The following is a 21,407-nucleotide window of genomic DNA, read 5'->3' as shown; positions in this document are numbered from 1 at the left end:
GCAATTGGAAGAAAAACACTAGCTTAACACTAACAACCATAAAAGCCAAGCATTTATCTCCAGCTGGGACCAAAACTTATTCCATGGTCAGGCATCCCAGGAACAGTAGCAGCAACACAAAGGTCAAGTACTGCAATCTGACATGAACATTAGCCAGGCTACATCATTCATTTCTTCACTCTAGCATGTGTCATAAGGGAAAGGTAAAGTGGAGCAAGGAAATTCAGTGTATTTATTTACAAAATTAGAGCTAAATTTACATCTTAGAATGTTAAATCTACTGGCCAGTATCTTTTTTCGTACTTGGCCATTATAGTCGGTCTACACCAGGTGAAAGAATATGGAATCAAAGGAAAAAAAGTACATCCAAAACGTGCACAAGGGGGATTTACTACAGGGAGTATACAGACGTGTATGCAGGTTCCCACAGATTTTTTTTCCAGAATGCAGATTTTACAAAATTCATTAAAACCTTTTAATGGCAAGTTTAGTAACACAGTTGTCTGCCACATGATCAAGTTAGTTTCAACCACAGCACCATAATTCATGATATGAAAGTTTCTTATCAATGTAAAAAGCCTTGGGCTTACGATCTTCTGAAGTAGGCCTCAATTTGTTCCAGGGTCTGTCCTTTTGTTTCAGGAACATAAAAAGCTGTAAAAGTTACATTGACGCAGCAGAAGGCAGAGAAGAGCCAGAACGTGCCATAGGATGTTAAGAGACCCTGAGGGAGGGGGTGGGGGAAAAGAAAAAGCATTATTACAACTCACTACTGTACAGCTGCAGTTCTGTACTGTCAGAAGTCTGTGTCTCAAGGCTCTCTCAGGAGTATCTTTAATAAATACGAAAAGAAACTTCAGATTGTAACTTACGATGCTTACTATTAAATCATTAAATTCTTTGGTTACCAAGAAGGCCATAACCCAGTTTGTTAACACACAAGCACCACTCGATATGCCTCTAGCTTTAAGTGGGAAGATTTCAGAGATCACTAGCCATGGAACAGGACCCCAGCCAAGGGCAAAACCTGCAATTACAAACAGAAGAGAATAAATGCCAGTTAAGTACAAGCGATGCCCAAGTTAGTCAAGTAAGGGGAATGCAGGTTTCACTAGATTCTTGGATGATTCCAGTAAAACAGTACCTCTACCAGAAGAAAAGAGAAAAAGTTATTTTAGGGTAGCATAATAAATGCTAGTGCATTTTACATCAAATGAATAACAAGTATATTCTTAACAAGCAGAACTTCTCACGACAAAGTCTCTGAAGTGATAAGCTTAAAAACTGACCTTGCTTCTAACTGCTGCTGCCTTGTACCTTTACAGTATTCAGTGTGGCTCAGACGCTAACTAAGACTGGGGTTTTTTTCCCATTAACAAAGGTAAAGCAGGCTAACCTAAGCAATTACTACTTACTATTAGTACAAGGCGTTATACATTCATTTTCCACAGAATTGGCTTAACTAAGCTGCTAGCTGTCACAAGGGTTGTGAATGCTCAGCCAGACTTTGCATTATACACTGAAAACATCTGTCAAAGACATAACTCATTTCCATTCATCAATAACGTGACAAAACGGAACAAAATTGTCACATTCAGAAAGTTTTGGATTTCTGTAATGGCTACTTCGAAGAAGCCTATTCCACTTACCAGCAACAAAGAGCCCTAAGCTCACTATGGCAAGCCAGGATATGCTGCTTTCTGTTCCTGGGGATGCTGAACTTAGCGTGAGCCATAAATCGGAATTTGATGAGTTGTTTCGATTTGGAAGGACCATTTTAAAGTAAAGCCCAAACAGTGCAGTACTGAGAGCCATGATTATCCCTGGAAAGTAAGCAATAACCAAGTTGTCACTAGTTGCCTCTTGGGTATTCCTCTGAGAAACAGGACATAGTTGGTCAGCCAAATACAAGATATGCTGGCCTTCAGAGAAGTGTTTCTTAAAAAATACTGTTCTTGGAAATGAAGGCTGGCATTCAGGAGTGAAACATGCTAGACAAGCGTTCTAAACACTAGCCAAACGATATAGTCTTGACAGCAGTCATTACTATTGAGCATGCAGCACAACAACTATATCAAACAGCATTAGTTTTCTTTAGCACATTTACTTGTAAAGCTAAAATTTTTAACTGTAGTCTTGTGTAACTAAACACCACAGTGTGCCATGAAAGTAGCAGCAGGCATGGGGAAATCACCTGGAAACAGCCACTTGTTTGACAACTTGGGTATGAGACTGTATCGTGACATCGAATCTTATGAAGTAGAAAAATTATTGCAGTACTAAGCACTGTCTCAGTGACATAGCTATTTCAAAATAAAAACTGGCCTGGCAAGAAGACAAAAAGCCATAGGAAGTTTTAAGGGGTTCCACCTACAACATATATGTAACATGACAGTTTCCTCTTATGAGTTTAAGTCTATAGTTACACCAAATTATAAATATAAAGCAGAACACTTAAAAATGCATAAATTGCCATACTTAATTCCCCCAAAAGTTAAGACAGGTTTTAGTACTATATTTCTTTTTCTTACTGAACAAAATTCAGTAACTTGTTTTACCAGATATGTAAAGCAGCACTTTTCGTCCAGTTTTATCTATGATAAGTGCAGCCACAGCAGTAAAACATACTTGTATGGACCCCACAACAACAGAAGCCAGTCTGCTGCCCTGAAATAAAGTAAGAATTAGGGAGAATTTGCCTTTCAGGCTGATAAGAGGATAACAAGCATTACAAATACATTTGTTTCTTGAATCTGAAAGAAGACAAACTATGTGACAGAAATTAACTGGGGGGGGACGGACAACAGGGGAGGGGAAAGAAAAAGAAAAAAGACATCAACAATTAACACAAAATACTGGTCTCTTAATAAACTTTAAAATAAGGCACAACTTATTCCTAGAGCTTCACTCTCTCTAAAATGTGGCATTTGCAACTCTGCTAAAAAAAAAAATTTACACAGGAAGATGACTATTATAGAAATTTCTATCAGTATCAAAGTTTCAGACCAGCAAAACAACACATAATTCCTCCCAAAAACCCCAGAACATTCAGGTATGCCAGAGTAACACAGTCAAGAGGGTATCTAGAATCCAAACAAAAAAAGCCTACTAAAACCCAAACCCTGTTATTTATGACACAAGCAGGATCAAGTCAGTTTGTTATGTGTTTTAGACTTACTATAGCACTGGCTAAGCTGAAACTATTACAGACATCTGTCAGTTTGGAAACACATCTATTACCTTGAAGTCTGCATCTTCAAAGATAGTTTCTGCATAAAACATAACTGCATTAATGCCTGTTACTTGCTGGAAGAACATTAGAGCCACACCAGTAAGAAGTGGCCTGTAGATCGAGGGGTTCTTAAATTCAGAGACATTCAGGCCCTGTTAAAAGGATTATGCAATGATTTGGTGAAAAGTTTAATCTTTTAAATCAAAGAGCAAAAACAACAACAAAAAACCTCCTCAGAACATTTCAATCTGTTCAAACTCAGTAAACTTCCCACCCCTGCTTTAGCAAAACTGAGTACCTCAGCAGTAAAAATGTGAACATTTAAAGTATCTGAGAACTCCAAAAAAGCATTTTTCCCCCTTTTCTCAGGTTCTACAGACAGAAATTGACAGTACTTTGTAGAGAAAGTAAACATGAGTGAATCTACAGATTGCAGAAACCGAACTTCAATTATTAGACCTGCCTATTATGCACACATCTCACATGAGGCTAAATGATGCTTTTAGAGAAGCAAGACAAAAATGCATTCATACAACACAAACAATAGGAAATTAGTGTTAGAGGTGTTGAACATTCCTACCAAATTTCTAAATAAAGCAAGAAACTAGATAGCTGTCATAAAATTAAGATCACAAACTCGACTGATACTCCTGTACACTGATGGCAGCCAACAGCGATAGCAGCAGCAGCTGAAAGGTAGAGGAAAAAGATTCAAAGAATCTCACTTGCATGTTGAGTAGTATTTGTATGAGGTTTCAACCACCCTCTGTAGAAAAGGCTATTAACTAAGCTTTGGTAAAACTCTCTTATTTACACTATATGCTTTCAGACGCTATCTCCGTACAAGTTTTTTAAGAGTAAATCAGATTCTCATCACCTCTTCCTGAACACTAGCTTCAATCTGCCTACATTCCCATTCATGGTCCGCATGTGGTCCCCGCAGAAAGCGCAAAGAAGCTATGGCTTCTGAGCGTTTGTTGCGATTCAGCAGAAATCTTGGTGTTTCAGGCATGAAGAACATGAACAATAGCATTATGCAGGATGGAAAAGAACACACCACTGCCAGCCAGCGCCATTTTAGTGTTATTCCTGGGTAAGAAAAAGGAAAGAAAGAGGACGATGAACATCAATTAGTTGTACAAACAAATTAATATTTACATTCAATTCTTCAGTTTAGTTCTTTCATTACAAGTACTAATTCTTATTTGAACCTAGAGGCCTAAGCCCAATACCTGCAACGTAGGCTCCCAGGATGCCAGTCACCACCATCAACTGAACACAAGAGCCAAGCATACCACGGACTTTAGGATGAGATATTTCAGATATATACACCTAAAACATGGGGAGAAAACATCTAATAATTGCTTCTATCCAATTATGGATCAAGGACTTGATAAGTAATTAATTTCTGAAAAAACACACAGATGTATTTCCTCGTAACTCCCCTCCTTAAAAATAGCCTTGATAAAATAGAGTGAGTAGAAAAGTACCCTCTCACAAATGTATATTGGCATTATGAAAAACCCTGGATAAAAGGGAGGACCTAAGCCAGAAGAATGTTGATGCAGTATCAGTATCCCAAAGGGGAATAAACTTGCATTAGTAAAAGCTTCTTGTTATGCATATTCAACAAGAAACACGTCATCACAAAGTATTCTAGAGCTTGGAACAATCTCTGCACAAACATGTAGCCTAAGCCACACATAAACCTGCAATGAAAGTTTCCATTTGCACCCCTTAAATTAAAAATTTATTTCATTCTCCATGAAGTTCAAAATTGACAGCTCATCTTAACACAGACTATATGAACATCATCACACCTCATCTAATATCTGGGATCAACTTAAACTTTTCAGCTATTTTTTAATACGTTGGCCCCAAGTCAACAGATATAGTTTAGCTGCGTACGTAAAAAAAGAAATCCCTCATGTTTATACACACAATTCTTTCTAAAGTCACAGTTCTTACTTTTTCTGGAAGGAAAATAAGTAACCCTTCTCAAGAATAACTTAGAGCTACAAAACCTTGGTATTACACATGACACTCTCCTCCCTCATCACTGCAAGTCACATAGATCTTTTACTGTTGGCTGTAGGTTGAGGCCTTTACATATGGGAACTTAGGGCTCAGCTCCGTGAAACAGAGATGAGTCATTTGTGAAGCAGACAGAATTTCTCCAGAGATATCAACACAACAGACTAAGCAACCAAGCATCCAACAACAGAGATAGTTGCAAAAGATCATAATTTATACCCTAGCACCCTGAATCTTTTTTAGATTTTATTTTTATAGCCATCCACATTGATAAAGAACACGCATTTATTCCATACTTCACTATAAGTATTTCTTATCCTTTGATTTTTAGTTTGCATCTCACTTCAAAAGCTAGAAATTCTGAAACCAACAGAAAAGAAACAAACTTGAATTCTAGATGGTTTATTTAACACTACTCAGCTAGATCCAAAGGGTCAAATAATACAAAAAAAGCCAGGCAACAAAAGAATGATTTATCAAGGAACCATAAAAAGCTTTAGGTTGGAAGGCACCTTTAAAGGTCATCTAGTCCAACCCCTCTGCAGTAAGCAGGGATATCTTCAACTAGATGAGGTTGCTCAGAGCCCAGTCCAACCTGACCTTGAATGCTTCCAGGGGTGGGACCTCCACTACCTCTGGGTATCCTGTTCCAGTGCTTCAGCACCATCATTATAAAAAAATGTCTTCCTTATATCCAGTCTAAATCTAGCCTCCCTTAGTTTAAAACCATTACCTCTTGTCCTGTCACAACAGGCCCTGCTAAAGAGAGTGCCCCCATCCTTCCTACAGTCCCCCTTTAAGTACTAAAAGGCTGCAGTAAGGTCTCCCCGCAGCCTTCTCTTCTCCAGGCTGAACAACCCCAACTCTTCCAGCCTGACCTCACAGCAGAGGGGCTCCAGCCCTCGGATCATTTTTGTGACCTTCCTCTAGACCTGCTCCAACAGGTCCATGACCTTTCTGTGTTGGGGGCTCCAGAGCTGGACACAGTATTCCACGTGAGGTGTCACCACAGCAGAGTAGAGGGGCAGAATCCCCTCCCTCGCCCTGCTGGCCGCGCTCCTTTTGACGCAGCCTTCTGTGCTGCAAGCGCACGTTGTTGGCTCACGTCCAGTTTTTCATCCACCAGTACCCCCAAGTTCTCTCAATCGTCCCCCAGCCTGTATTGACTCCAGAGGTTGCCCTGACCCAGGTGCAGGACCTTGCACTTAGCCTTGTTGAATGTCATGAAGTTCACATGGGCCCACTTCTCCAGCTTGCTCAGGTCCCTGTGAATGGCATCCCACCCCTCAGGCACGTCAACCACACCGCTCAGCTTGGTGTCATCTGCAAACCTGCTGAGGGTGCACTCAAACCCACTGTCTACGTCACTGATGAAGATATTAAACAGTACGGGTCCCAGTACGGACCCCTGAGGGACACGACTCATCACCGGTCTCCACCTGGACATCGAGCCATTGACCATGACCCTCTGGATGTGACCATCCAGCCAGTTCCTATCCACCAAACAGTCCACCCATCAAATCCGTATCTCTCCAGTTCAGAGAGAAGGATATTGTGGGGGACCATGTCAAAGGCCTTACAGAGATCCAGATAGATGACATCCGTAGGTCTTCCCTTGCCCACTGGTGTAGTCACTCCAACTCAGAAGGCCACTGGGTTGGTCAGGCAGGACTTGCCCTTGCTGAAGCCATGCTGGCTGCCTCAGATCACCTCCCTGTCCCCCGTGTGCCTTAGCATAGCTTCTAGGAGGATCTGTTCCATGATCTTCCCATGCACAGAGGTGAGGCTGACACACTGGTAGCTCCCAGGGTCCTCCTTTCTATCCTTTTCAAAAAAGGGGTGCAATGTTTCCCTTCTTCCAGTCCCCAGGGGCTTCACCTGACTGCCATGACTTTTCAAATGCCATGGGGAGTGGCTTGGCAATGACATCAGCCAATTCCCTCAGGACTCTTGGCTGCAGCTCATCAGGTCCCATAGACTTCTGTATGTTCAGGTTCCTCAGCTGGTCATGAACCTGATCTTCCCTTACAGTGGGAAAGGCTTTATCCCCCTGGCCTCCATCCTGCAGTCCATCGACTTGGGAGGGGTGAGGGGAGAGGGTACCAGTGAAGACTGAGGCAAAAACGTTGTTGAGTACCTCAGCCTTCTCCATATCAGTACTGCACATATATTCTTGAATGCATGGGAAACGTTAATATTCAGAAGATAACAGTTAAATGGTATCAGAAGGCCCTATGTGGCTTTATCCAGGATCAGTGAGCAGCCAGAGTTCATTTGCAAAATCAAGATGTTTGGTGAAATAGAAGACGTTTAGAAGCAGCTGGTAATAGGAAAAAAAAAACCACACACAACACCACCAGACCAACCCCCTCAATGTTATATATGAGGAATTTGAAGATATAAATATTCTTAGACCATAGGAGAACATAAACAAATGCAATCAAATAAAGGACTAGTAATCTGAAAGACCACATCACTGTACGAGGAATGCGTAGTACAAAAGTATCACTAGAAGAAACTACATTTGTTTTATTTATATTTTCTTCACTATGAAAACCAAGCAAAATAGGATTCTATAAAAATCAGTTTCTTCAACTGCCTTGGCTACAGTTATTCAGTTACTTCACTCAAGCCACCTACAATACTGGTACGGAAAAAGAAAGAAAAAACCCACAAACAAACACTGAAAGCAAACATACCTGCACCCACACCCAGAAAAATGCCTTACTTACCGGAACAACAAGTGAAGTAATTCCACTGGCTAAGCCTGTCAGCATCCGTCCAAAATAAAGCATCCAAACATTCTGAGCAGATATAATAACTATATATCCAAAACTATATGGTACCGAGCACAGCATTAGACTCAGCTTTCTCCCAACTTTATCCACAAGATAGCCTCCTAGTATTCCTCCAGCAGCAGCTCCTAACGTTACTACTGACTTCAAAAAAAGAAGTAAAAAATAAGTTATTTTATATATATATATAAAAATAAGTAACAGGCAGCAAATTGTTTTAAAATCCTGAAAAGTAAATAGCAGCTTCTAAAAAATATGCAAGAGTATGCAGGTGTTTTGAAAATCAAAATAAACATTAACTTCTTAATCAAAACATAGTCAAGAAACACTACTCACCACAACTGAACAGCAAGTAATTTTCATATTACATACAAAGCTCTTTCAATAAAGAGAAAAAAAAAGCAGCAGTAATTGTTTCTTAATCTGTTGACAAAGCTGTCCACTCACAAACAGGCCTTTCAAGCTGTTTTAAAGCCCTAACGAATTTGTTATCTTGACTAACCTGAAGTCCAGTCTGTATCCAAAAATGAAATATCCCGTCTTGATGGACTGCACTAATTTATTAAAAAAGTTTATTTCCTGTGGTCCCTTAACAGGTTCAGCTGAGAAACATGAGAATGGTGAGAAGATTTTAGCCCCCAAATCAAGTTCGAATAGTGGCATATGCTAACTGAGAGTAATCAGAGCATAACAGCACTGTTACTCAGGAAGAATTTGAATCAATTACTGAGTTTAGAAAAAACCTGGGTTTCACTACTAAGACCTGCGTTTACCCTCATTCTTAAAAGGATTAAGCCCCCATCACATAAGAAGCATCTTCTTGACTCACGCTTTCAAGTGAAATCGCATGTTAATGCATCACACAGAGACTTACCCCAAACCACGAGGCCTGATTGCCATCCAATCTTAATTTAGGATCGTTGATTTTCCTCAGCTCTGGAATAACAGGTGAGCTATAGCCTAGCACGAAGCCAAAGCTAAGCGGTCCCAGGACAGCAGCGAACGTGGCCAAGTACAGCTTCTTGTTCTGCACTCTGAGGCAGAAGAGGCCGACAAGGATCACGCCGTCCCCACCTCCCGGTGCTGGCCCCAGCCCCGGCCCCGGCCCGTGAATAGGGCCAGTAATGCTCGGGCGGGCCTGGCAGAGGGCTGGGCCCCGAGCCCGCCTCGGCCGCCCCAGGCCATCGGCCGCGGCCGAGCTCTACGGCAGTCAGCGCTGACCCTGAGCCCGCCCGAGCGGCGGGCCGCGGCACCCGCCCTCACCTCGGGTCCGAGTCCGAAGCGGGATAACCCAGCAAGTAGCGAGACTCCTCTGCAGCCATGCCCCGCCCCCGGGAGCGCCGCCGCGTAGCCAGCCCCAACCACTGCTCCACGGGCAGCCGCCACGAGCTGCGCGGCCGCCGCCCAGGCTGTGCGGGCAGCGGGCCGGCCTCCCGACCGCCGTGCCTGTCGCTGCGCTCCGAGACGCCACACCAGGCGGAAACAGCTCGAGCGGGTCGGTGGGGAGTGATGACGTCTAGAGAGTGCGCCGGAAGCCGCCGGAGTAAGGAGAACAGTGGGTTGCGGGGAGCGCCTTCCTTCCGGGTGCCGGCCGGTTCGCCCGGCTCAGGAGCCGCGGCGCGGGGCTAGCCCGGGCGTGGCGGAGGCGCTCAGTCCCGTCCGAGGCGACCTTCTGCCGCGGGTGCCCGCAGTTTGTGGTGCGGACGGCGGAAGTGCCGGGAGCCTGTCCTGCTGCGGGAGCGATGGCCTCAGGGAAGCCCCGGCCCGTGCCGGGCTCTGGGGGACCCCGCCAGCCGTGGCGGCTGCCTGCCGAGGGACGCCCCGCGCCTGGCCGCCGTCTGAGGTGAGCGCCGCGGCCCACGGGACTCGGGCGAGCGGCGCCGGCAGCAGCGGCGCGGAGTCTGCGGTCCTCGCCGTGCCTTTTGCGTGCGGAGGTATATGGGAGCGGGCGGGGGGAGTGGGTCGGGATTGCTGGCTGCGCCTAGAGGGGAGCCTTGCGCACGAAGCTCTGAGCACCGGCTTCGGGGCCTCGCAGCAGCCCTTGATTTCGGTGTTAGCTTCACGTACTGAATACAACAAACGCCTTAGAGCTCACCTATTTTTAATTCATAGGGACCCTTTTAGAAAGTTTTGTTTCTTTTAAAGAGAACACATGCCTGTTAGAACGGCAAATATATTCTCTGCCGTATGTGCTGAGGAAAGCTGGTAAGTTTTGTCAGCAGTAAGGGTTACCGTATGAACTTGTGGCTTGATAGGAGCGGCTGTTTCCGTGCATTTGACACCTAGTACCGTCTTGTGTTTTTATCAACAATTGCATGCCATGTGCGGCCTTTCATAGTGAAGACTGTACTTTTTGGTACTACTATGCCATGTTCAGAGGTGTACTCGCTAAGACCTTATTCTGTGAAGGTAAAACGCCTGTATAGAAATAAACATGTTATTGGCTCCCACTCAGATTCCCCAATTCTTTGGGTTTGGGAGCTTTTGTGAATTAAATTCAGCCAGTTATCTCATGAATGGATTTAGATCTTCTAGAGAAGATAAATAATTATGGCTTTTTAACTGTTTGCCCAATGTTTATCTTGTTAATCACTTGTCCAGGCTTATTGTAGGAACCTGAGATGCTGCAGGATAGTATGAATGCATGCAGATCGTGTAGTTCAGGAGGTAGTATTTGAAACCTTCAATTTAGTAGATAACTCTTTTCATTGGAAATACACTGAGAAAGTAGGAAAAAACCCCAGGAATTAAAAAAAAAAAAAGTGTTTAGGTCAAAGCAGTGCAAATATGTCAAAACTGATACTAGACCAGCACAATCCCTTTACATAAGCCAAATGGAAAGAAGGCTAACATATCCTTGAAGACAATTTTTCAGACATCTCTCTCTATCCTCTTTAAAAAAACTATAGTTACCTGCTTTGTGTTTAAAATAGTTCAGGACAAAGGTATGAATAAGTTCTGTCAGTAATTAGCTTATCGCTCTGCTTATATGCTTTGGTTTCTTCAGTAAAATCCATAAGTAAACTGTAAGACAGTGTTTATTTGCTATAATAGGTTTAAAACCTATAACCTAACCCTTACCTTATTGGATTCAGGATTTGAAAGTGTTAACCTAGAACAAGAAAGATGCTAACATTCGTAATGAATGCTAACATTCACTAGCTCCGTACAATTCACTTCAAAGTCTGATGTGGGACAAATGATAGTTCAAAGTGCATGCAAAAGCTTAGTCCTAACCTAATGAATATTTTAGAATGTGTTTGGACACTTCAGTCTATCTGTTAACATGCCATTTGGAATACTGATGTACCAGTAATAAAGATGTGATGCTTACCTTGTTTTGTGAACAGAACTAATACAGTATTTTGATGTATCACAGGTAAATTTTTCCATAACCTTATGGAGAAAAAGGACTTTGAAGCATGGCTTGATAACATTTCTATTACATTTCTTTCTCTGACGGACTTGCAGAAAAATGAAACTCTGGATCACCTGATTAGCTTGAGTGGAGCAGTCCAGCTCAGGCACCTCTCCAATAATCTAGAGATTCTCCTCAAGAGGGACTTCCTCAAACTTCTTCCATTGGAACTTAGTTTTTATCTGTTAAAATGGCTTGATCCTCAGACCTTACTCACATGTTGCCTCGTCTCTAAGCAGTGGAATAAGGTTATAAGTGCCTGTACAGAGGTGTGGCAGACTGCATGTAAGAATTTGGGTTGGCAAATAGATGACTCTGTTCAGGATCCTCTACATTGGAAGAAGGTTTACCTAAAGGCTATTTTAAGGATGAAGCAACTGAAGGACCACGAAGCCTTTGAGACATCCTCTTTAATTGGACACAGTGCCAGAGTATATGCACTTTACTATAAAGATGGACTTCTGTGTACAGGTAGGAAGGACAGAAAACCTGGAATCTTAAAATTTTTTGTGTACCCCTGCCCCATATGATTAATGACAATTTGCTTTTCCTATACCAGACAGCTTATTTTCATAGTGCTAATGCAGTTTAAGGTGATTCAAAATTACCTCTTTTTTATTATTATTTCTGAAACACTTGGCACACTAATAAACTCATTAGTCACTTTAAAAGGAAAACAAGGAGACCAATTTCTTTGGTGGTTAAAAAACCAGTAACAGCAAGTATCATGCATCAGATTAGTAAACCCATTTGAGAAGTACAGATATGTTAGTTATGGTCTTAGAGGATAACTTCCAGCTAATGGGACCTTGTCTGGGCTATGTCATCACTGCAGTCTCCCAAGGTGTGGCAGGAAAAGTCTGTCTTCTTCCTTGAAACAAGACAATTTCTCCGATGCAGTCTGTAAGCACTTTCAGTTCTTAACAAGTGCTTGTACAAAGACCTGTAAACTAGATTTAACCTTGCTACTAGTCTGACTTGCACATTGTAATGATAATTTCAGCTTCTTCCCTGAAGACGAAGACTGCAGACTTCAAGATTTCAGTTTGAACTTAAAAGTACAGCCAGAACAAATATGAAACCCTAAGTATGAAAGAATAGTAACAAAGTTACAATGAACTGCTGTCAGAGCATATCCCAAGGATTTGCCAATCACTTGAGATGACAATGCCTTAGATTAAGTTGGGAATACTGGCTAAGTACTCCCACATTTGTTGGTACGTTAAATGGTTACTAGAAACCAACAACTAGACTCTAGCCAGTCTTTCACGTCCCTACTCAGCAGGGAATGTAAATACACAGCAAGCAGCATTGTCAGACTTTCTGAAAAGTGGCACACTTTGGTGATGGAGCCAACAGGAGAAACAACAGGTGTAAGGGTGCGGGGTTTTATTCTGCTCTCCAAAGGCAGCAGTCTGGACTTATTGTTATGAGGTTTGGGGTTTCTTTTTAAAAAAAAACTTCGGGGAGAGAAAGGAAACTGCCAGGTGACGGGGCCTGGTATTCATCTGCTGTCTTTCAAGAAATTGGTGGACTCCTTTCCTACCTAAACAAACTAAAGCTTGTGGTATAGTCAGTGGCTCTGCAAACCTCAGTGTGATGTATCATGTCAAAATTGCATGTGTCTGTTTCAGTAGACACTGTCAGTCAGAGGCAGTGCTGGAATCTGTGGAAGGTGCTAAAAGGGTATGAGGAAACTGGAAGGCCAGACATCTAGTAGCTTGCTTAACATGAAAACAAGAGGCTTTGCTGTAGTGCTGAGACTTAAAATGAGGGCTTATTCCCCATTCAAGCAGCTTGAAAGTACTGTTTAATGAGAAAAAGTTTAACAAGGGGAAATGCAAAGCCCTGCACCTGAGGAGGAACAACTCTGTGGCACCAGTATAGGCTGGGAGTCACCCAGCTGGAAGGCAGCTTGGTAGAAAAGGACCCAGGGGTTCTGGTGGACACCAAGTTGAACATGAACCACCAATGTGCCCTTGTTGCAAAGAAGGCTAACAGTATTCTGGGCTGCTTTATGAGTGTTGCGGGTAGGTTGAGGGAAGTGCTCCTTCCCCTCCACTCAGCACTTGTGACTCCACGCCTGGACTACTGTTTCCAGCACTGGGCTCCTTAGTACAAGAGAGACATGGACACACTGGAGAGTCCAGCAAATGGCCACGAAGATGATGAAGGAACCGGAGCATCTCTCACATGAAGAAAGGCTGAGAGAGCTGGGACTTTTTATCCTAAAGAAGAGAGGGCTCAGGGAGGATCTTACTGATGTACGTAAATACCTGAAGTGAGGGTGCAGAGAAGATGGAGCCAGGCTCTCTTCAGTGGTGCCCAGTGACAGGACAAGAGGCAGTAGACACAAGCTGAAATACAGGAGGTTCCCTCTAAAATACTTTTTTACTGTGAGAGTGATTGAGCACAGATTACCCAGGGAGATTATGGAGCACCCATCCTTGGACATATTCAAAAGTTGTCTGGTTATGGTCCTGGGCAGCCAGCTCTAGGTGGCCCTGCTTGAGTAGGTGGGGTTGGAAGAGTTGACCTGCAGAGGTCCCTTCCAACCCTAACCATTCTGTGTTTCCATGAAAATACTATATTTAAGACAAACATGGAAGATAGCTATAGGACTGGAAATATTTACTCTGCTTCCAACTATCCTGCTCTTATATTCTAGGATCAGATGACCTGTCTGCAAAATTGTGGGATGTAAGCACAGGTCAGTGCATATATGGTATCCAGACACACACTTGTGCTGCAGTGAAGTTTGATGAACAAAAGCTTGTAACAGGATCTTTTGATAACACAGTAGCCTGTTGGGAATGGAGCTCTGGGGCAAAGACACAGCATTTTAGAGGACATACTGGTGCAGGTATGTTGAACTTTTCAATTTGTAATTTCACCAGTCAAATAACATACATCATCCTCAAACAAATGATTATTTCAGTTAGCTCTTTGCATGATAGCTTGGTTTTTTTAGGCTCTGTCCCAAGTCACTTTTTTTTTGGGGGGGGGGGGGGGGGGGGAATGGCCAGAAGAGATCTATATCTTTTTGCCCTTGAATAATGCCAAAGCTTAGCCATGTAGTGTTTTGCATTTGCATGGAAATAATACTAAATGCCATGGTTCTTCAGTACTTTCGAATCTACCAAAAAGATACAACAGGAGCACATGGCAATAGCAGTTCTTTATATCCCCAGACTGGAGATGGGCTTACAGCAAGGAGCACAACAGAACCTGGGAACCTATTACTTGCATTTCCCTCATAATTAATGTCTCTGTCCTCTACTGCAAAGTAGCCTCAACTCAGCTTAGATTTGTTCACCTGCGAGTAATGAGATGTATCAAATGGACTAATCCTGCTGGGATTGATTTACTACAACTCTTAAAATAGGAACTAGCTTAAGTTACGCTTTGCCATAATCAAACCATAAAGGAACCACTGATGTACCTAGAATGTCCTCAGTTGGAAGGGACCCACAAGGATCATCAAGTCCAGATCCTGTCTCTGCACAGGACAACCCAAAATTCACACCATATCTCTGAGGGCAGTGTCCAAGTGCTTTTTGATTATCACCAGGCTTGGCACTGTGACTGCCTCCCTGGGGAGCCTGTTCCAGTGCTCCACTACCCTCTGGGGGAAGAACCTTTTCCTGATATCCAGCCTAAACCTCCCCTGACCCATCTTCCTGCCATTCCCTTGGCCCCTAATGCTCCGTTAGGAGAAACGCTCAATTTGGACAAAAATCAGTAATTTTGCAATGTAAGCTTAGGAATCCAGAGCAACAATTCACATATACAATTGAAGAAAACAGTTAAAGCCACAGTAGCATATGAATTTAGAGGCTATATGACCTAGTTAGTGTCTCACTTACAGAAAAACACATGCATTGAGACTGGTATTCCTTATTAGTACCCTCTTTACTTGTAGTTTTTAGTGTGGATTACAATGATGAACTTGATGTTCTGGTCAGTGGCTCTGCAGACTTCACTGTGAAAGTATGGGCCTTATCAACAGGAACGTGCCTGAATACCCTTACTGGACACACAGAATGGGTCACTAAGGTGGGAATATTGATTTTTAATTCATCTTGCAAAGCGCTTAATTTCAATAAGTTCATAATGTGTTCTAAATTTCTGTTTCCTAATACTAACTGTGCACCTAGGTGTAGAATCTGAAGAACATCAGGAAATGTTGCAAGATAACAGTTCAGCAGAAAAAAATACTTGAAACTATAGTTAAACCTTTCAGACCATTGGAGATATTTCTGTTCCAAAGCAGCTGGAATAATATTAGGAATCAGTGTTTGATTCAAATACTGAATAAAAACAATGGTTTTGAAAGAAAGCTACTTTAAAAATTATGTAGAAAAATTTATAACCAAAATCTAAGCATGAAATTTGTTCTGAAGCTAAGAAACAGTATTTCTCTTCTGAGTATTTCAGAACTTGGTCAGGGAGGAGGTGATTCTAGAGCTGAAGTATGCATCTTCGCTTATTATTACAGTAAGTTGTCACTAGTAGGAACAAGAAAAGTGTAAACTGTAGTTTCCCTTCAGTTGCAAGAAGTATTTGTGTTGCCTTTATACAATGTCAATGAAGTGAAAAATGCAAGTAAAAGTTTGGTGAAAGACCATCAGCATAAATCATTACATCCTTCAATTACAGGTCGTTCTGCAGAAGTGCAAAGTCAAATCTCTTATGCATAGTCCTGGAGATTATATTCTTCTAAGTGCAGATAAGTATGAAATCAAGGTATGTACCATATACCATACATATATCATTTTGGTACCCAGGGAAATAAAATGCTTGCGTGCTTCACTGAAGTTTACAAATAATAAAGACACTTTTCTCCCATATTTCCTGCTTGTAAAGTTGCATACAAGACATGCAACCCTTTGGAAGCTAACTTTTCAATGCTTTCCTTCTTGTTTAGATTTAAATGATAGCTCTACACAAATGGTAATGCAAAAAGTAAGTGCTTTCAGTGAATGCCTAATGTGCTAACTTGACAGTGGAGGACTTAACTGCAAGTGCTGTTACTGTTGGGGTCTTTTGGGTTGGATAGTGCTGTAAATAGTTTGTGACTATGGAGCTGCTTCCTACCTGAAACATCATTACATTTCTGTCCAATTGGATGATTGATTTTTTTGCTGTTCATTACAGCACCCATCTTCACTGGGATTCTTTAGGCTAGAAGCAACACATACTGCAACAATACTGTAAGACAAGTCACTTACAGAATTGATGGTCTTACCTAAATGAGATAAATATTTCTGAAAAAACATGCACACATTTACACAATGCTTAAAGAGCCTGGCTCTGTTCATGTAACAGTTTCTAACGTGAATGTTTTATGGTCTTAAACTGTTTTAATTGTAGATTTGGCCTATTGGAAGGGAAATAAACTGCAAGTGCTTAAAAACACTGTCTGTTTCTGAAGACCGCAGCATCTCCCTACAGCCCAGACTACACTTTGATGGTAAATACATAGTGTGCAGTTCAGCACTAGGATTATACCAATGGGACTTTGCCAGCTATGATATTCTCAGGTAAATCTTTCAGTTTAAGACTCAGTCTTATTTAAATAAATAAGAAGTAGAACATATTAGTTTTAATAACTTTAGATGTAGGCCAAAAGAATCTTGATAAAGATTCTGCAAACATCATATTTTACACATATTGCCAGGTTTAATTCTAATTTATCATCTGTTAATACAAATCATTTGATTACTGTTTTGGCTTTCTTCTTTCATATTTTCATTCCATAAGCTGAAGAGTTTTGATACAGACTCAAGTCAGACTGCAGTGCTGCAGTTGTGAATGTGAAACTGCAGTGACTAGAAGTTAATGTTGCCATGGAGACTGCTTTGCAGAGAACCAGGCGGCCATTTCTGGGAGTCCTTTGATGAGACAAGAAATTAAAGAGACTCTTTTTCCTTACAGCACTACTGATCTGTCATTCTCAATAATGCTGTGGAATGATAGTAAAATCTATCAGTCTGCAGTAAGGGATCAAAGAGGATCGTGTTCTGTTTCATTAAAAAGAAAGAGGCTGTTAGAAATGGTGGCATCAAAGAGTGTAATTTATTAAAGAAAAAAATTGCATTTTAGAACTGTTAGCAGACACTTAATTGAAATGGCCTGAATTTTTGTAGAGTATCTACCATAGGAAGATCTACTCCAAAAGAAGTGCTTTTTATCAGTAAAGGCTAAATTAGTAATTTCACCTCTTAGTCTACCTTCCCGTCTTTCAAAAGAGAAAGATGTTCTTTTACTGCTAAGAACAGATTTTCATCTCTATACATTTTCATGCCTCAGTTTTGTGCTTTATGCAATGCTATGATTAAATGCTCAGTCAGTTGTGGAAAACTTACTTGCTCTCTTCAGTTTCTGTTCCAAGTTTTATTTATTAAGGCAAAACTATCCTAAAGGTGTAGGGGAACTAACAAATACTTTTATTTCTCCCTAAGGTGAAAAATGCTTAACTTACGCTAAACAGCATTGTTCTTTTGTGTGTATCTGGAAACAAGACTTTTTTTTTTCCTTGTGCTGTGCAGAATAACTTTCAAACCGTAACCTTTACTTATGTTCAGGAGGGTCTGCCCTGAATGCACAAAGCCAGAGCTGAAACCACAGGCCTGAGTGCAGCTAAGTGTTCAGTTGCTTAATTTGAAAAATTTCCATCCAGTTCTTTCTAAATCCTTTCAGAATGATGAGTTTAGACACTTACTTTCTATGGACACTTAAGAATTTGTTTTAGTAACACAGGTTCATGACTACATTGTGTCAGAGTTTCTAACAATGTTGTCTTGTCTTCTAGGGTTATCAAACCTCCTGACTTCTCAAATGTGTCCTTGCTGGGCTTCGGAGAGATATTTGCTCTACTGTTTGATAACAGATACCTGTATATAATGGACTTGAGGACAGAAAAACTGATAAGCCGCTGGCCTCTACCAGAGTATAGAAAGTCAAAGAGAGGTTCAAGCTTTTTGGCTGGTGAAATGTCTTGGTTAAATGGACTAAATGGCCAAAATGATATGGGCTTGGTTTTTGCCACCAGTATGCCAGACCATAGTATCCATTTGGTGTTATGGAAAGAACATGGCTGAAAAACACACATATGCAGAATCTTCAGGAATATATGGACTATCAGCAGTGTGTCCATAAAATGAGACTTTGCATGAACCAAAGTTGCACACCTAATGGTATCATCATGCAATGCACAATCATTTACTTTTATCTGGGCATTTGGGAATGGGTTGTTTTGGACATAATGCAATACAGCATGCTAACAGTATTCACCACAAAATTTTGTCTGTACTTATGTTTAAGCACACCTGTTTGGGCTCTGAAGCATAGCTCGTAATGTTTAAACCATTCAAATCCACCATCAGGTCTGAAATGAAGTATTGCTTGACCTGACTTCTGACCTATTTTTTATCATCTAAACAGAAGGTGAAGCTACTATTTTAGAACCATAGGCTTTTGTACATGTAACAGCAAATACTGATTACAGTGCATGGCTGCTTAACCCGGATGAGAAGATAGCAAACTCTTTCCCTCTCCAGTATCCAGTATCCAGTATCCATTCTCTTCACAATATTTTTTCCTTACAATAGCTTTAAATACTTAGCCTTTGAAATAAAAGAATCAGGTGAGTCCTTTAACTAAGATCAGATGCTAACAATAATTTGTTAAGTTTGGGAATATGTCAGTATGAACTCTCCTCAGCGAGAACGAGCCAACTTTTCATCTAGCTGACCAGAGCTTGTCATTGCAGTTAACCTTAGAGAACCTCTGACAGGATGCATCATATTTGCTGATGGTGACTCAGAATGGCTTGATCAGTTATAGTCCATATTTCCTATAGTTTATGTGAGAACATAACAGGTAGGTAGAAGTACAATGAATGGGAAGACGATGTTCAATCTCTACAGCAGGAGTCACCCTCTTACATTAAATGATGTCTAGCAGCCATTCACTTTTTCCAAAAGTTGCAGTTAATATAATCATGCCCTTAACATAGTTGCTACATTTAGATTGGGAAAGCAGGGGCAGACACCAGTGAGCCTGCCGCATCTCTGGGGGAAAAAATACTAAAATCTGAAGAAAAGCATAGTAGAAAAAGGTCTTTTGCTTTTATCATCGTAGCAGACCTGATGTACACAGGTTAACTATTGAATAGCAAGTACCTATCCACATACTTGTGTGGTATTTGACATGTGCTTAAAAGCTGTATCTATGACATCATATGCTCTAGAAATGTTTTAGGTTGGTTTCTCCTCCTTCCTTACAATAAAATCTCCCCTTAATGTCTATTTTTTTTATACACGCCTTGAAAACAGGAGTTTTCATGAAGATTGGCTCATGTCCTTGAAAAGATAAAACTGCCTAGCATTACTATTGTTAGTATGATTTCTTTTTTCTTCCCACTATCCAAAGAGACCTAATTTCATACTTCGTACTGAAAAAAGGCCAAGGTTCCCAAATGCATGCTGTCTAAATTACACCAACGGCAGGGCACTTTTTGTATGCAAGAATCAGTTTTTCAGTGATGTGGTAGGAATTGCATGAAGTCACGGTGGAGCAGTCTCTCCTGAATACAAGGCTAGAGTCTTAAGTACCCGGTTTTCCACATTTATTCATACGAACCTACATTGAAAATGTGTTTGTAGTCAAGGATTTTATCAACTGGAAGCTACTTCACAGCTCTCTATTCAAACCACGCTCACTGGGGCTCAAATGGTAATGTCTTAGAGCTTTTGTGTCTTAGCCAAAAGTGAAGAAAACTTACATGAAACTGCAAGCTTTCAATAACTTGTCTTGAAACCCAGTTTTCATCATTCTTAACACAGGAGTAACTATCCTGTGTATGATGTGTGCAGTAACTCAGCTTATTCTAAAGGGGCCACATAATGACGGGCCACTTACTTACAAAACATTGCATTAGCTTAGAAAGATTACTTCACAGCAGGCTTTCAGACAGTAACGTGCCAGAAATATACCCAAATCAATTAAATATGCTGTGAATGTTTGAACTGCAAGATCAGTGGAAAATGGGCTGGCCTGCCAGGCTCAAAGAGTGGTCATCAGTGATACGAAAACTAACAGGTAAACAGTTTGTAGAAGTGTGCTTCAGGGGCTAGAATTGATTGATTACTTCATTACTGACCTTTATGATGCACAGTCCACTCTCAGCAATTTTCCAACAATACTAATTTGGAGGGAAGGGGAAACCATAGGAAGGGGAAGCAGTCACTATGCAAGAGACCAGTGAATGCTATTCTGAGGGTCCGCAACAAGCTGGACAAGTAGGCTGACAGCTATCATCTCAGCAAGTTTAACCAAAGCAAATGCACCATCCTGCACCTGAGACACAATTGCCCCACACAGCAGGCTGGCTGGATCCAACTAGATGGAAAGCAGCTTTACAGGCAATGACCTGGGAATGCTGGTGCACAGCAAATTGACCAGGAATCAGAATATGCCACTGTGGCAAAGGCCAACCGTATGCTGAGCTGTACTAATACGCGTATAGCTAGGAGTTCAAGGGAGGGGAGCCTTCACCTCTGTTCTGCGCTCAACGCCACATCTAAGGCCAACATTGAGTTCCCTAGTACAAAACAGACTAACACACTGGAGCAAGTCCCATGAGAGGCCACAGAAATGGACCAGGAGGTGGAGCACAATATGTCTGAGAAACCGTGAGGGCCGAGGTTAGCCTTCCAGCAGGCATGGTGGGAAAGGTAAGGTGGCGGTGAGCATGGGGTGGGGAGGCACCGCCACTGTCTCCAGCTAACAATTAAGAAGGTATAGAGAAGACAAAGTCAGCCTCAGCGCAGCATCACACAGCAGGCTAAGGGCCAATGGTCACAAACTGCAACAAGAGAAATTCCAACTAGCTCTTCTTCACTGTGAAGGTAGTTCAAGGCTG

The 21,407-nt window shown here is 41.7% G+C and overlaps 2 protein-coding genes across 11 annotated transcripts; one reads left to right on the top strand and one right to left on the bottom strand.

Annotated features, from left to right (window-relative positions):
* Nucleotides 1-34: 34 nt before the first annotated feature.
* On the bottom strand, nt 35-9,572 carry SLC2A8 (solute carrier family 2 member 8). 7 transcript variants are annotated; one of them, XM_075111974.1, is made up of 10 exons: nt 9,325-9,566; nt 8,936-9,095; nt 7,999-8,205; nt 4,465-4,564; nt 4,110-4,321; nt 3,241-3,384; nt 2,559-2,667; nt 1,650-1,823; nt 882-1,027; nt 35-724 (listed from the first exon to the last, which is right to left on the bottom strand). In XM_075111974.1, the coding sequence occupies exons 1-10, from the start codon at nt 9,381-9,383 to the stop codon at nt 587-589; spliced, it is 1,449 nt and encodes a 482-aa protein (XP_074968075.1). In that variant the 5' UTR covers nt 9,384-9,566; the 3' UTR covers nt 35-586. The 7 variants fall into 7 exon arrangements, with proteins under 7 accessions (XP_074968075.1, XP_074968079.1, XP_074968081.1 ...); XM_075111978.1 differs by having other exon boundaries at nt 8,936-8,997; XM_075111980.1 differs by having other exon boundaries at nt 35-1,027; nt 9,325-9,572.
* Nucleotides 9,573-9,576: 4 nt separating this feature from the next.
* Nucleotides 9,577-19,873, top strand: FBXW2 (F-box and WD repeat domain containing 2). 4 transcript variants are annotated; one of them, XM_075111998.1, is made up of 7 exons: nt 9,577-9,904; nt 11,441-11,950; nt 14,148-14,342; nt 15,402-15,535; nt 16,139-16,225; nt 16,853-17,022; nt 18,294-19,873. In XM_075111998.1, the coding sequence occupies exons 2-7, from the start codon at nt 11,461-11,463 to the stop codon at nt 18,580-18,582; spliced, it is 1,365 nt and encodes a 454-aa protein (XP_074968099.1). In that variant the 5' UTR covers nt 9,577-9,904; nt 11,441-11,460; the 3' UTR covers nt 18,583-19,873. The 4 variants fall into 4 exon arrangements, with proteins under 4 accessions (XP_074968099.1, XP_074968101.1, XP_074968098.1 ...); XM_075112000.1 differs by having other exon boundaries at nt 9,577-9,995; nt 11,533-11,950; XM_075111997.1 differs by having other exon boundaries at nt 9,577-9,995.
* The last annotated feature ends 1,534 nt before the right edge of the window (nt 19,874-21,407 follow it).

The sequence above is a fragment of the Phalacrocorax aristotelis genome, chromosome 17 (genome assembly GCF_949628215.1).
Source record: "Phalacrocorax aristotelis chromosome 17, bGulAri2.1, whole genome shotgun sequence".
Classification (NCBI taxonomy): Eukaryota; Metazoa; Chordata; class Aves; order Suliformes; family Phalacrocoracidae; genus Phalacrocorax; species Phalacrocorax aristotelis.
This window is presented reverse-complemented; position numbering and strand designations above follow the sequence as displayed.

Excerpts from the sequence above, each read along its gene's own strand:
- SLC2A8 (XM_075111980.1), bottom strand. The coding sequence starts at position 9,383 with ATGGCTGCAGAGGAGTCTCGCTACTTGCTGGGTTATCCCGCTTCGGAC. Across the intron at positions 4,322-4,464 it reads CCTGGGAGCCTACGTTGCAG|GAATAACACTAAAATGGCGC; the intron begins GTATTGGGCTTA and ends TTTCTTACCCAG. Across the intron at positions 3,385-4,109 it reads AAGCTAGTGTTCAGGAAGAG|GGCCTGAATGTCTCTGAATT; the intron begins GTGATGAGAATC and ends TCCTTTTAACAG.
- FBXW2 (XM_075111998.1), top strand. The coding sequence starts at position 11,461 with ATGGAGAAAAAGGACTTTGAAGCATGGCTTGATAACATTTCTATTACA. Across the intron at positions 14,343-15,401 it reads TAGAGGACATACTGGTGCAG|TTTTTAGTGTGGATTACAAT; the intron begins GTATGTTGAACT and ends CTTTACTTGTAG. Across the intron at positions 17,023-18,293 it reads GCCAGCTATGATATTCTCAG|GGTTATCAAACCTCCTGACT; the intron begins GTAAATCTTTCA and ends CTTGTCTTCTAG.